This window comes from Dendropsophus ebraccatus, chromosome 2 (assembly GCF_027789765.1).
Source record: "Dendropsophus ebraccatus isolate aDenEbr1 chromosome 2, aDenEbr1.pat, whole genome shotgun sequence".
Lineage (NCBI taxonomy): Eukaryota > Metazoa > Chordata > Amphibia > Anura > Hylidae > Dendropsophus > Dendropsophus ebraccatus.
This window is the reverse complement of record NC_091455.1, coordinates 188,945,039-188,959,452: the sequence shown is the minus strand read 5'-3', so window position 1 is coordinate 188,959,452 and position 14,414 is coordinate 188,945,039. Positions and strand designations below refer to the sequence as shown.

The 14,414-nt window shown below is 42.2% G+C and overlaps 1 protein-coding gene across 4 annotated transcripts in view; it reads right to left on the bottom strand.

The window, feature by feature from the left end:
• Positions 1–680: 680 nt before the first annotated feature.
• Positions 681–14,414, bottom strand: part of ZMYND11 (zinc finger MYND-type containing 11) — a 77,943-nt gene continuing 64,209 nt past the window's right edge. For all 4 annotated transcript variants that reach the window (XM_069958912.1, XM_069958914.1, XM_069958915.1 and 1 more), the window contains exons 13-16: positions 11,758–11,823; positions 10,478–10,756; positions 6,403–6,588; positions 681–5,012 (exon numbers count right to left, since the gene is read on the bottom strand). In XM_069958912.1, the coding sequence (XP_069815013.1) occupies positions 4,890–5,012; positions 6,403–6,588; positions 10,478–10,756; positions 11,758–11,823 (654 nt within the window). In that variant the 3' untranslated portion in view covers positions 681–4,889. The remainder of the gene's footprint in view (positions 5,013–6,402; positions 6,589–10,477; positions 10,757–11,757; positions 11,824–14,414) is intronic.

Genomic DNA, 14,414 nt, shown 5'->3' with positions numbered 1-14,414 from the left:
CTATACGAGTCTAAGGGTGTCATTACACTGGCTGATGGGGCCCCCATAATAACTGTAAACGAGCGCCGATCTGCTAGATCGGCGCTCGTTTACTGGTCCTATTACACGGCCCAATAATTGTTTAACAAGGGCTGCATGGACATCGTTACTGATGTCCTTGCAGCCCTTGCTTAAATTTATACATTACCTTCCAGGCTGCAGGGCTCCTCTTGCGGTCTTCTCCCCGAGTCCCGCGTGCTCCAGCTTCAGAGCGGCCTGTCACTGCTAACATGCCACTCAACCAATCACTGGCCGCGGCTGTGATGGCCTGTGATTGGCTGAGCGGCCTGTCAGCTCAGACAGGCCGCTCTGAAGCTGGAGTGCACGGGACTCGGGGAGAAGACCGCAAGAGGAGCCCTGCAGCCTGGATAGGTAATGTATATCGTCAGCCGCTGGCCCTGCACCGCTATTACAAGTAGTCGGCGCCTGACAATTATAGGTTCAAACCTATATCAACGGCCAGCCGATGATCGTTGTATTTATTACACAAATCGATAATCGGCTGAATCAGGACGATTATTGTTCCATGTAATAGTACCCTAAGGTTTATCTGGTTTGACTAAGAAAGAAGGATGCCTGTGTAGAGCTCAAGCATGTAAGGGGCAAAACTAAAGAAAACTAATTCCATCCACAACGTGATGTAATTTTAAATACATTTATTAACAAATGTTAACACATATTGCTAGTAAGAGCAGCTTACAAAATGGCAGAATGTGTCAAAGAACTAGACCAGCCACAATGGATAATTACAATGTGCATAGTGGCCAAGCTTAACATCTTAGTACAGCGTAAGAAACAGAAGTGAATTCAGTTTTGTAGTAACTGTCTCAAAACATTTTTTTTTCTTTTTTTTTTGTCATTTTTACTTTAACTTACAACATATACAAAACCAGGCCACAATCTTAATTGATAGTTTTTTTTTTAGTATTTTTTTTTTTGTCGTTTTCACACAGATTCGACTCTGCAATGTGCAACCATGTCAAAGGACACAGGAAAAAAGAAGCCCAAATAACACAAGTCTTAGTTCTCATGCAGATAACCGTTATATTGTATGTTTCTTGGAATGATATTACATCAATGTATTTTTATTCTTTATATTTTATTTTTTCACAATACACTTTCATTCATAGGTCTGGATCGATACTGTATCTGTTCTGCCAGGATTGTATACCGTAGCCAGTTACAGCAGTGGAGTGGTTAATCTTTGTATGGATGGACTGAGGAAGATGTTGCTGTCGTCTTTAGAAAGTGCATATATATATATATATATATATATATATACACATATATATATATATATATATATATATATATTAGACCCTACCAATTGATGCGACCTATTCACTGACTCTTGGCCGTTCATCGGTGACATTTTCCCACTGCAGTCTTCTAATCACTTGCAATAAATATCAATCAGATCTAAATAAATATTTACAAATCTTCCTCAATCTCCTTCCCTCCGATTAGCTAGCGCGTTAGGTTTCTCTACATTCCTGCTCAGAATCCTCACATAAAAGTAGAACAAACAGAAACAAAACAAGAACATGAACTTCCTTTCACACACATAAAACATATACCATGAAATAAAATATATATATGATGTGGTTAACAAAAACAACCCCGCTCCCAACGTGAAAGATTTATAGGTGATAAAAAAAAATTATTTGTTTATCGATCCACTCCTATGGTTAATGCTTTAAGATGTTGCAAAGACTGACATTTTACAAGAAAACTGGCATGCGTGTGTGTGGAGGAAGTATCGCTTTGCTAGAAATTCTGTGTAGCTGACTGTAGACACGAGGGACTCCGACATCAAGGCAATTCCTACCCGTTTCTGGCAGGTTGGGAATTAAGTAAAAATGAATTAAGATAACACACAATAGCTTCATTCAGCATCTTTCTACTGAATTAGAGGTAAATTACTGTGGGAGAGAGTACAGATATATTTTCTTTTTATTGTTCCAATGCACCTACAATTGAAAATTAAATAACTTTAAATTTAAATAAAATGTAATAAAATTTTGAAATAAATTCTATTGTGTCTACAGTTACTATGTAGATCAATGTGTCTCCATGGTTACAGACTACAAACCCTGTGTAGTGATTCTGCAGTTGTATTCCCCTCCCATCTGTTCTTTACCTCTTACTAACATATACTCCATATTTAATTAAAAATTAAGTAAAAGGTGGACCCCAATATGACTGCAGGATCAGACTACATAGAGGAGTTTGTAGTCTGTTACCATGGTGATGCAGTTGAAGTAAAACATATCCAAACTTCATTGTTGTAGCATAAAAAACAGAAAATCACTGGCACTTCTGCCAACATTAATCATAGCATCAAACTAGCAAAACCATACAGTGATTGCTTTGTGTTATGACAATAATCGCTACAACATCTTGAAGCTTAGGGTCCTTTTAATCGCTGATCGGCACTTGCTTGCTTCCTTGCATGACACTATATCAGGCTGTGCAGGGGCACAAGCAAGCGCCGATTAGCGAGATTGTGGCTTGTTTGCAGTGCCTTCAAAAGGAAAGAGTAATGAAGTGGCTGGGCCGTAAGAACGGTCACTGCATCGTTCGTGCGGCCATTGAAAAAATCAGAGATAGAGATGTGAGGCCAATAGCGAGAAATTTAGCGGCTGGTTTTCACGCTCCTTGACTAACTGCTGACACTTTTACACAGACCAATTATAGGCCAAAGAAGCGTCTCTAGCAACGCTCCTTGATGATAATCAGGCGGTTTAAAGGACTTTAGGTGGTGGTTTTGTCAGTTTGATACTTTGGCTCAGGCTGCATGATGGCAGAAGAGTCTAAGACCTTCCAGATACTTGTTTTATGTTGCATACTTGTTTCATGTTATTTTCTAGACACAAAGACCTCCATAGAAACTGCCCTTGTCAATACATTTAAAGGGGGTGTCCAAGAATACAAAAGCATGATCTCTCTTTTCCCCAGAGGTAGTGCGAAACCTCTCCACAGCTTGAACCCATCAATTTATTATTACGGAATGAAGGAACAGCACTGTACTCGGCTCTTTCAGTCAGCTCGATAGGTATAAATAGAACAGGTCACGTGGCATACCCGTGGCTCTATTAATACAGAAGCCAGGACCCGATATGAAGATCGTCAGGGGGTACAGAGGTCGGACCTCCCGCAATGTCCTACTTTTCTCCTATCCTGTGTATAGGGGAAAAGTTGATTTTTCCTGGAATATTTCTTTAAGTAGTCTTTGAATATCAGACATAACTCATAGACAGGTATGGCTCCGTTCACCCTGGAGGGAAGCAGCCATGTTTTTGTAATCCTTAACCCCTTTGAACAAGAAAAAAACAACTAGCTGCAGATTATCCAAAGTGCCGTCTACAAACTGTTTATTGGTTTAATGTACTATATTAAACTGGTAGGTTTGTTGCTAACTCAGCTTGTATCTATAATACATTGACCTATGCACATACTGATTGTATTAGCTTACATGGCAGTGGTGCCCTGGTGATGTGCATGCATAGTGTGACATAATAGATTCAAAACCTGCAACACTAGAAATCCAAAAACTAAGTGAGTAAACCGCATTTTCTTTTAGTGAAGTCCCAGTATATTCGGGATATCTATTAGAGATGCCCAGAGCAAGATGGCCCCCCGATAGACTCCCCTGGTGACAATCATGCATGCCTAGCAGTACTGTTATGGGGTGAGCTATTTCTAGGAAACAAGATACAATAATGGCACACATGAGCTCTTAATAAACCCTGTAAGAAGTTGTCCAAGGTGGATTCTTGGGATGAATTGTCTCTTTTGAGTGCGCCTCCATAGGACTATGAACTGTGCAAAATTGTAAAAGTAACTCCTATGATCTACGATAAGATTACCTGTATTTAAAACTATGCAATCAAAGTTAATATATTTCATTTCTTTATAAAAGTTATATATTGAAAATAAGTAATGAACAAACATGGGCTATATCTTACAAATAAAATAGGCAAGAAAAAAAAAACATTTCTTGCTTTTCATGAACCCTGTTCCCCCCAAAAGATCTTAAAACCCCCTGGTAGAGAATAAGTAAAATATCACAATGCCTTTCAAAGTAGAAGAAAAGTAATGACACGAGCTCGGCAGGTTTGGGATGTGAGGCTTTGCTTTAGAAGGTAGTACATATATCCCCCTTAGGTTTTTTTTTTTTTACATTCACAGATCCAACTGGTACCACACATTCGGCCCACCATGAATTGATCTTTACTAAACAGCTAAATTTGTGGTACGGGGTTACGAGAAACAAGGGGGCGCCGTTTTCCCTCTGCTTTTAAATGGGGAGGATTAAGACCTGCCCCTTATTTCTTAAAAATTATTTTAAAATGTTAAAACATTAAAAAAACACAAAATGCCTTGAACCTGAAATGCAAAATCGACTAGCAAAAGACTACCGTGTATCAGCAAGAATTCCATCATGAATGTAAAACGCATTTCCAACTTCTCATGTGTTAGTACAGGAAGGAACGACGTCTAACCTCGGCTGTTTGCAGAAGAGATGTCATGCACTTATCGGAATTATAAAAAAAATAATAATAATTATAATAAAACACACTGCGGGATCCTCTGGCAGCAAACAGGTTAGAGACTGAGTACAAGCACAGGGGAGGATTGTGCAAATTTTTTCTTGGTGGAGGAAAGTGTTCAGCGCTTCAGTACTGGAGTTGTGCAAACGGCATATCTTCCAGTACTGAGCAAACTACGAGCTGCTTTTTTTTCGGAAACGGTATGCAGATAGTAAGCGAGTACGGCATCTTGGAAATTAAAAACAAGACACAGAGTTTGAGGAGAGATATCAAGGAAACGATACAAGAGGGAGGGATTCATCTTTTCCTGCGACAGGTTCTCTTGTGTTCGGCGTGCCAGTGTTCCTGCTGGCATTTAATGGAGCAGTAAGAGGTGTTCCAGCAGCAGTGGTACATTGCCTCCTCTTCACAGTTGTAGCACTGTGTGGGTAAAAGAAAAAAACACAACACACAGTTACACCATCGTTTGAAAATTATACACCGCCGTAACCCTTTTATGACAGTCAACTTTTATTTTTGCCCTTTTGTTTTTCGCTCCTTGTGTTTTAAAGGCCATAGCGCTTGCATTTTTTACCTACAGACCCACATTTTGCGACACCAATTCTACTTTGCAATGACATATTTATTTTTCCGTAAAATATGCTGTGAAACCGGGAAAAAATTATTTGCACAGTGAAATTAAAGGGAAAAAATTTTGTGGGGGTGTGTGGAGGGAAGGTGTTTTGTGGCAAAATTGACATGTTATCTATGTTCCTCAAGACAGTACGATTACAATGTTGGCAACTTATATAACTTTTATTTTATTTGACTGCTTTTTAAAAAAAATTAAGACTGCCTCTGAAAAAACTTTCTGCCAATTTACAGCACATGCATGCTTACTCGAGGCCAACCCTTCATGTTTTTAGGGGGGACCAGGTGTTTTAACTATTGGACAAACAAACCATCTTTTGAGCATAATTAGCTCACAGGGGTATTTCACCCATTAACAGGTATGTGTAAAACATTTAACAGAAAAATCCATAGATAGGTGGCTGGACAGATATTTTAGACAACCATGTGAACTTACTGCACCAGGCAGTCCAGGTGTAAATCCTAGATACAACTGGATTACTCTGGATTAGGTCTTAAAATAATATTTTGGCCATTAAAGAGAGCCTAACCTGCTGATATCTCCCTATAGGGCACAGAGCACTGAGGATGAAGGTAACGTTCTTACCTTCATCCTTGACACCGTTTCGGTGCTTTTAGGAGTTTAATCTTTATGTTATTTAGGCGTTTGGTGCACTGGGGGCAGCACTGAGGTTGAAGGTGACTTACCCCGTGCACTATAGGGAAATATCAGCAAGTTAGATTCACTATTGCTTCACTTATCGTCTATGGGAGCTGCCGTAAGTAAGCATATACAGTGTTTGGCTATCTAAGGCAGCTCCTATAGACAATAAATAGGCAATGCGCACACGTGACTGCTGCTCCATTTTGATGGGAGCCTCGGGAGTCCATTCTCGAAATTGTGGGGAGGGTCTCATCAGATGGATCCCTAATGTTTTTAACTAATCTCCAACCCTGTGGATATTGGATAAAGGACTCATCCAGATAGGTCTATTGTATCTAGGTATAACACCAGGACTTTTCTAGGAATCCATCGTGCTGTAAATTCACATAGCTATAAATAATGTCTGCACAGCTTTAGATCTTTCCATTAGATGTTTTACATTGAAGGGGTCTACCTTTGATGGTCCATCTCACTATTGCTGCTTGTAAAAACTACACAGTCTGAAGCGCTGGCCTGAATAAACACGAGCTCCCTTACCCACTGCTTCTTCTTGGTCTGGGATATCAGCTGCTTGTGTTGTGCCGCCAGCTTCTTGATTTCTTCAACAAACTCTTCCTTGCACTTTTCTTTCACTTGTTTGCACTTTCTGTCCATCTCCCCCTGTATATTGGCCACGGCTTTGCTTACTGCTTGCCTCTTCTCCTCCTCCAGCTCTGTTCGCAGCTGCAAAGAGAAATAAGAATTGTCAGCCCTCTCTTGAGACAAGACGGTGTCTTACCAATTTGTCACAGCATATCAATGACAGTCTACAAAGAAAAAAAAAAAAAAACTACACCGGCTGATTTCAGATTCATCAAAGTAAAGCGACAAGAAAGAGGAATCGCTCTATTGCATTTGTATATTCAGGTCACCATATACCGAGGCTGACTAAATCCTTAGGGGGTGGGTGCATTATCACATGACGGGAGACACCCAGGCTAGGAAAAAACTAAATCAATAGTATTTATCATACTAATACTAGTAATAGCTGTAGTCAGCAGGGGCCGAATAGAATGGGGAATGGAAGTGGCAGGTATAATGTCTCATTATAAATATAATCCCCCCATCTCCCTGATGAAAAAAACTGGGCAGGTTGGATTCCGACCAGCTGAACTCGTTTCCCTGAAAGATGTCACATCATGGGTGAATATGTACATTAAAGGGGGAGTCGGGCAAGGCAGCTTCTGTCGGAAAAAGGTACATCCAACTCATATAGGCACACAATGGCATATGTTGCTTATAGGCTCCGATTTTATTTTAACATACAATATATGCTTCTTTACTGGACAGACCACATACGGACTACTGTGTACAGCTTTGGCCACCAATATATAAGAAGGACATGACTGCATTGGAGGGGGTGCAGAGGACGGCAACCAAGGTCATAGGAAGGGTTACAGGTGATGCAGATATTGTCCTAAAAAACTACTTTTAAACTTGCAGCCCTGTGTCAAATTGGAGTGGCCTAGAGTGTGTGTGCTTAAGCCTTGCACCGCCTCTCCATCCCTCCTCGCCGCTCTCCTCATCATTAGGAATGCCCCTGGGCAGGAGTTCTCCTATTCATCACCTGTGTGAAGACTGCACATGAGCTGGATCGTTAAGGTCCATGTGCAGTGTTCACACAAGTGATAAATAGGAAAAATACTGCTCAGGGCATTCCTAATGAAGAGGAGGATGGGGAGGAAGAAAGGAGAGGCGGTGCAAGGCTTGGGCACACACAATGTAGGCCAATTTGACACAGAGCTGCAAGTTTAAAAGTTGTTTTTTAGGACAATAACTGCATCACCTGCCAAACGGACCACAGGACAGATCTTGGATTAAGAGCAGCTATCCGAAGGTACAAGCGGTTTGGAGGGGTCAGATTTTAGGTATAGAGTGGCTTTAAACAAGTTTAAGGGAGTCCTAAATGCTTTTTCTTGATAAATATAACATTACAAATTATGGGCACTAGATTTCATGTTATAGAATGTTTATCCAGGGATTATTGGAGTCGGGAAGGAATTTTTCTCGCTGTTATGGGGCAATTGGCATTTACCTCATGAGGGTTTAGCCTTCCTCTAGATCAGGGGTCCCCAAACTTTTTACACAGGGGGCCAGTTCACTGCAGTGGAGGGCCGGACTATATGCTACTGCTGTATCTGGTCTGCAGGGAGCCGTTCCTGCTGGAGGATGACACAGTCTCTGCCCATGAGGAGGAGGTGGAGTGGAGGATCATACTGCTCGTCTGTCTCTGGTCTGGAGGAGGAGTATTGGGGATGGCTTAGGATGGTGGATATGTAGTTCTACCACAGCCACACAGGAGCATGCTGGAAGTTGTAGTTCAACCACAGCCACACAGGAACATGCTGGGAGTTGTAGTTCTATCAAAGCTAAACATGATTATTCTGGGAGTTGTAGTTCTACCTCAGCCACACATGAGCAGTAACACACACACACACATTCCACTTACACACACACTCTCACTCCACTTACACACAGACATACACACAGGGCAGTATCAAGGTTTTTTGGTGATAGGCAAATCTTGATAAAAGCATCCCTAATGTCTCCCTGTGGTGTCCCCCCATTGTAATAATGTCTCCTTGCATTTCCCCCATAGTAATAAAGTTCCCCTGCATTGCCCCCATATGTCCCCCTGCATTTTTCCTATAGTGATAATGTCCTCCTGCATTGCCCCAACACATAAAAAAACAAAACATTATACTCACCTAATCCTGGCATGGAGCCAGCCTTTCTCTCTTCTGGCTTCTTCTCACCTCTCCAGCCGCTGTAGGGATCCCCCCCAGCAGGCGCAATGACGTCATCACTGCCAGTGTTGGACTGGGGTACCTGGGGCCCACCAGAGGAAATAATCCTTGGGGCCCACCAAAGAAGAATCAGTAAAAAGCGACATACTGACCCGGCCCTATTCTGAATTCATCTGGATCTGTGACAACTCCCTTGTCCCCCCACTCAGAGCAGGCTGTGGCTCAGAGATAGTTCTACTGACTGACTGTATATACTGGTAGTTTGTGCCCATATGATGCAGCTGCACCCCATATAATCATTTTATTATCCCCTTCATCCTACTGCCCCTTCATCATCATACTACTACCCCTTTCATCCTCTTGCCCCTCCATCATCATACTACTACCCCCTTCATCCTCCTGCCCTCCATCATCATACTACTACCCCCTTATCCTCCTGCCCCTCCATCATCATACTACTACCCCTTTCATCCTCTTGCCCCTCCATCATCATACTACTACCCCTTTCATCCTCTTGCCCCTCCATCATCATACTACTACCCCCTTCATCCTCCTGCCCTCCATCATCATACTACTACCTCCTTATCCTCCTGCCCCTCCATCATCATACTACTACCCCCTTCATCCTCCTGCCCTCCATCATCATACTACTACCCCCTTATCCTCCTGCCCCTCCATCATCATACTACTACCCCTTCATCCTCCTGCCCTTCCATCATCATAGTAGTTCCTCTCTCATCCCTTTGCCCCTCATCACCATACTACAGCCTCCATCATTCTCCTGCCCCTCCATCTGTATTTAAAACAAAAAACAGCTATACTCACCTCACCTGTATGGTTGCTCTTGCCCCCCAGCGACTCCTCTCCCTCCTGTGTATCAGTGACATCACTCGCGCTGACAGGGGGCGGGGCTTCCCGAGGCAGGGGCGGAGCTTCCCGGGACATACCCAGGACATGGTTGTGACAAAAGGTCCTGACAGCTGCTGCAGCGTCCAACGCTGGGGCCCACTGAGGACAGACAGCATCACTCTGCTGGATGGTCAGTGGGAGTGGGGGAGGGGCCCAGTCCGACACTGATTACTGTGCCTGCTGGAGGATCCCTTTGCTGAGAGGCTGATGTGAGAGGTGAGATCCAGGGGGCGGCGCCGAGGAGTGGGGTCCGTGGGGGGGCGTTGCTGTCGCTGGCTGCGATGATGCTGTGAGTCTGGGTGGCCGGGCACCGCCTATAGGAGGTGGAGAGAGGGAGTTTCTGCTACACTGAGGCGGGGGCCGGATAAATGGCCTCAGAGGGCCGCATGTTGCCCGCGGGCCGTAGTTTGGGGACCCCTGCTCTAGATCAACAGGGTTATAGGATGAACTTGATGGACACTTGTCTTTTTCCAACCTTATTAACTATGTAACAGAGGTTCTAGCTAGAAATCTGCAAAAATAAGCTAAAATCTAGGTATTTAACCAGTAACTAAAAATAAAGACAACTCAATAAAAGATGTTACAGGAAATCCCCACAAAGCAAAGTGAGAGGGAACTGTGAACTCCTGGGCTAAAGCAATATGTAATGAGCACAATGGTGCCCAGAGCAGGCAGCTGCTGTCAGCAGACATATACAAGGAGAAGCTGCCTGAGACAATAGACAGGGAGTCACGTCTCTGGTTATGTTCCTATTAGTTTTGCTTGATTTCTGCCTCCCTGTCTACTTCTGCAGAGGAAGCAGCAGAAGAAATATTTCTCCACACAGCCTCTTAATGATACGTTGTATACAGGACATCTGTGCTGTGTATAGAGCAGAGAATACAGCCAGTTTACATAAGGATATATTTCCTTCTAACCTTCTCAATGGCTTCTCGCACAGCTCTTTCGGTCTCTCTCTTGTTGTCTGTGCTCATTCTTTCTTTGAAGTCATTGAAGATCTTACTGTACTTGTCGTGACACATGTTCTGACACACGCCGTCATTACTGGTTTGTGTGCTGCGGTGCGACATTCTTGGAGACGAGGCACTTTGCTTCTTGGTCTGTGTACAGACAGACACCTTTTCAACTGGCGGAGGCAGAGAAGGGATTTCTTGGCTCGAGCTCACGGCTTCTGTCTCAGGCTCTGGCTCTGGATCCTGAAATTGGAACAGGTTTGGTTAGATTTTAGTGAAGCTCATACTTGCTGTAGACAAGTGTTCAAAGCAACATCACTTTTTTAAAAATTATATTTTGCATTAACAAACCGTTTTCATGGTTTTAATTTTTTACATAAATGTACAAAAAAGTGGAATCAATGGGATAGGGCATAGATCTGGTGACAGTGTGCACTAATTCTAGCTTACTACATAATTCATGTGTAACATATGATATCCTGCTGTATGAATAATCTTGCTCTAGTCAAATTATCATCATAGTCGCACCCACTGCAATTTCAAGATCCTCCCAAAGTCTTCAGTGTTTCCTGAAGGTTTGGTTGCACAATAGGAATTAAAATCCAATATATTGCAATAGATTTTCCTCTGTTAGTGCTACTATGTCTCTGGCTTCATACACTGCACCTTCCATATGCATATGTGTGTGTATATATATATATATATATATATATATATATATATATATATATATATATATATATACTCACTAGTGAAGGTGCAACAAGCATCAATAAAATAATTCAGAAAAAATGTTCTAATGATAATATTTCTCATTGACAAAGAATGGATTATGTATTGAAGGTTTCTATCTACCATCCATGCTATCAGTCACTTTTTTATCTTCCAATGCACACATACTGTCTCTCCTGGTATAGACGTCACGTGGTTGTCCTCTATGTAACTTCTATGTAAGCTACAAAGTCAAGCCAAACTTCCCATCCACAATGCTGTATTTGGTTTTTCTTCATCCCCCAATCCACTTCAGTTTGACCACAATACCTAATGTCTAACTTGTAACACAATACAATATGGAAGCCTGGCTCCATACACTAAAGGTTTATATCTCCCTCTTTATCCTTTACATATTTTATGGTTGATTGTACATTGGCTTTTATGTCTTATGCCAAACAGTACCCAAACAACAAAATCTCCTAAACACTGCAACTATAGAAGTGATAGTATTCATAGTAAGGAGAACTTACTTCCTTCTTGGGTTCTACATTCTGGTTACGACGCCCCTTCTTGGCTCTGGGTTCCTGAGTTGCCTTCTGCTTGACAGATTAAGGATACAATGTCAATGTAATCCTGCTAACATTGAACAGATATCAAACATGCTTTTCATCCTGTAGAAATATACGGCGACAAGATAATCTTTAAATTGTGCAGAGCTCGTTCCCCCTTCTGTTTATAGATAGTCTGGGCCTCAATTAGATGAGCCGTAGGAAACAATTCACAGACTTGTCTTGTTGCCCAGACAATATATCTCTTTATGTCTGGGGGAAACTAGGACAAATTGTGAAGAGGTTGTGTGAGGACTCCAGGTGTACTCCAGGTGATCTGTCATGTCTGCAGCCTGCCATCCCATTCCTAGAAACATCCTCATAAATGTCATTACAGGGGCCGCCGACTCCACAGCGCCAATGACCTGAATTGGTTTGTCTGTATATTTTATGCATTGCAGCGATAATGTCTGGTTTATGTTTTATTGTGGATGTGGTTTATCTAGAGAGATACACAGGAAGTTTCACATGATAATAACCATGCTTCAACATATGGAATTAAAGGAGAAATCCAGCTAATTTTTTTTATTAATTTGTATTTGTATTGTATTGCCCTCCAAAAGTTATACAAATCACCAATATACACTTATTATGGAAAATGCTTTTTTCCCTGCACTTACTACTGCATCAAGGCTTACCTTCCTGGATAATATGGTGATGTCACTTCCTGGATAACATGGTGATGTCACGACCCGACACCCAGAGCTGTGCAAGCTGTGGCTGCTGGAGAGGATGATGGCAGAGGGATGCTCAGTGTCCCTCCAGTGCCCTGTGTCCCTCAGTGTCCCCCTGCCATCATCCTCTCCAGCAGCCACAGCCCGCACAGCTCTGGGAGTCGGGTCGTGACATCACCATGTTATCCAGGAAGTGAAGCCTTGATGCAGTAGTAAGTGCAGGGGAAAAAGCACTTTATGTACATTTCCCGTAATAAGTGTATATTGGGGATTTGTATAACTTTTGGGGAGCAATACAATACTTTAATAAAATTTTTTGCTGGACAATTTCCATATATATATTTTTGTTTTAACTGCTACTAAACAGATTTATAATGAAGGGGTTTTCTGGCATAAACTAAAAATAGACTATTCTGCTGGGGCCACAGGGGACACAAAAGTGCGGTATACTTACCTGTCCCGCTTTGCCTCAGTTGCTGATTCCTGGGCCGCCCGATCTACGCCGCTGTCATTGTTTTGACAACATCCACTAACATGCCACTCCCACTGGAAATGGCCGCTCTATGGCCACTATGCTAAGCTGACATTTCTGGATGTTGTCAAAATGATGACAGAGGCGACAACTGGGTGGACGGGCAACCGCAGCTGTGGTGGAGCAAGATAGGTAAGTATACTGCAGTGTTGTGTCCCACATAGTCCCGGCAGAACAGTAGTTTTTCTGTTTATGCTGGACAACCGCTTTAAATGATAACCATAAGTACATTTCTTTACTCAATAGGATATGCCATTACTCTCTAAGTGAGGTGGTCTGACTGCTGACACCCCCACCGATCCTAAATAAAGGGGACGTAGCTACAGTATGGTTTAGGGCCGGATCCTTGTCTGAAAGTTAGGAGGCCATAAAAACTTTTAAAAGTCAGCCAGTCCCAGCAAAATCAGGTGGTTGGTATGGCTTCTTTCTAATGCCTATTGTGGCCTTAACCCTTTAAGGACGTGGCCCATTTTCGTTTTTACGTTTTCGGTTTTTCCTCCTTGTGTTTAAAAGGCCATAGCACTTGCATTTTTCCACCTAGAAACCCACATGACCCCTTATTTTTTGCGTCACTAATTGTACTTTGCAATTACAGGCTGAATTTTTGCATAAAGTACACTGCGAAACCAGAAAAAAAATTCAAAGTGTGGTGAAATTGAAAAAAAAAAACGCATTTCTTTTATTTGGGGGAAATGTGTTTTTACGCCATTCGCCCTGGGGTAAAACTGACTTGTTAGGCATGTTCCTCAAGTCGTTACGATTAAAACGATATATAACATGTATAACTTATATTGTATCTGATGGCCTGTAAAAAATTCAAACCGTTGTTAACCAATATAGGTTCCTTAAAATCGCTCCATTCCCAGGCTTATAGCGCTTTTATCCTTTGGTCTATGGGGCTGTGCGAGGTGTCATTTTTTGCGCCATGATGTGATCTTTCTATCGGTACCTTGATTGCCCATATACGTCTTTTTGATCGCTTTTTATTAAATTTTTTCTGGATTTGATGCGACCAAAAATGCGCAATTTTGCACTTTGGGATTTTTTTGCGCTGACGCCGTTTACCGTACGAGATCAGGAATGTGATTAATTAATAGTTTGGGCGATTACGCACGCGGCGATAGCAAACATGTTTATTTATTTATTTGTTTACTTTTATTTAAAACCTGGGAAAAGGGGGGTGATTCAGACTTTTATTAGGGGAGGGGGCTTTTTACTATTAACAACACTTTATTTTTTTTCTTTTACACATATACTAGAAGCCCCCCTAGGGGGCCTCCTAGTATATACACTGTGATCTCTCATTGAGATCTCTGCAGCATAGATATGCTGCAGAGATCCATGAGATCGGCACTCGTTTGCTTTCGGCTGCT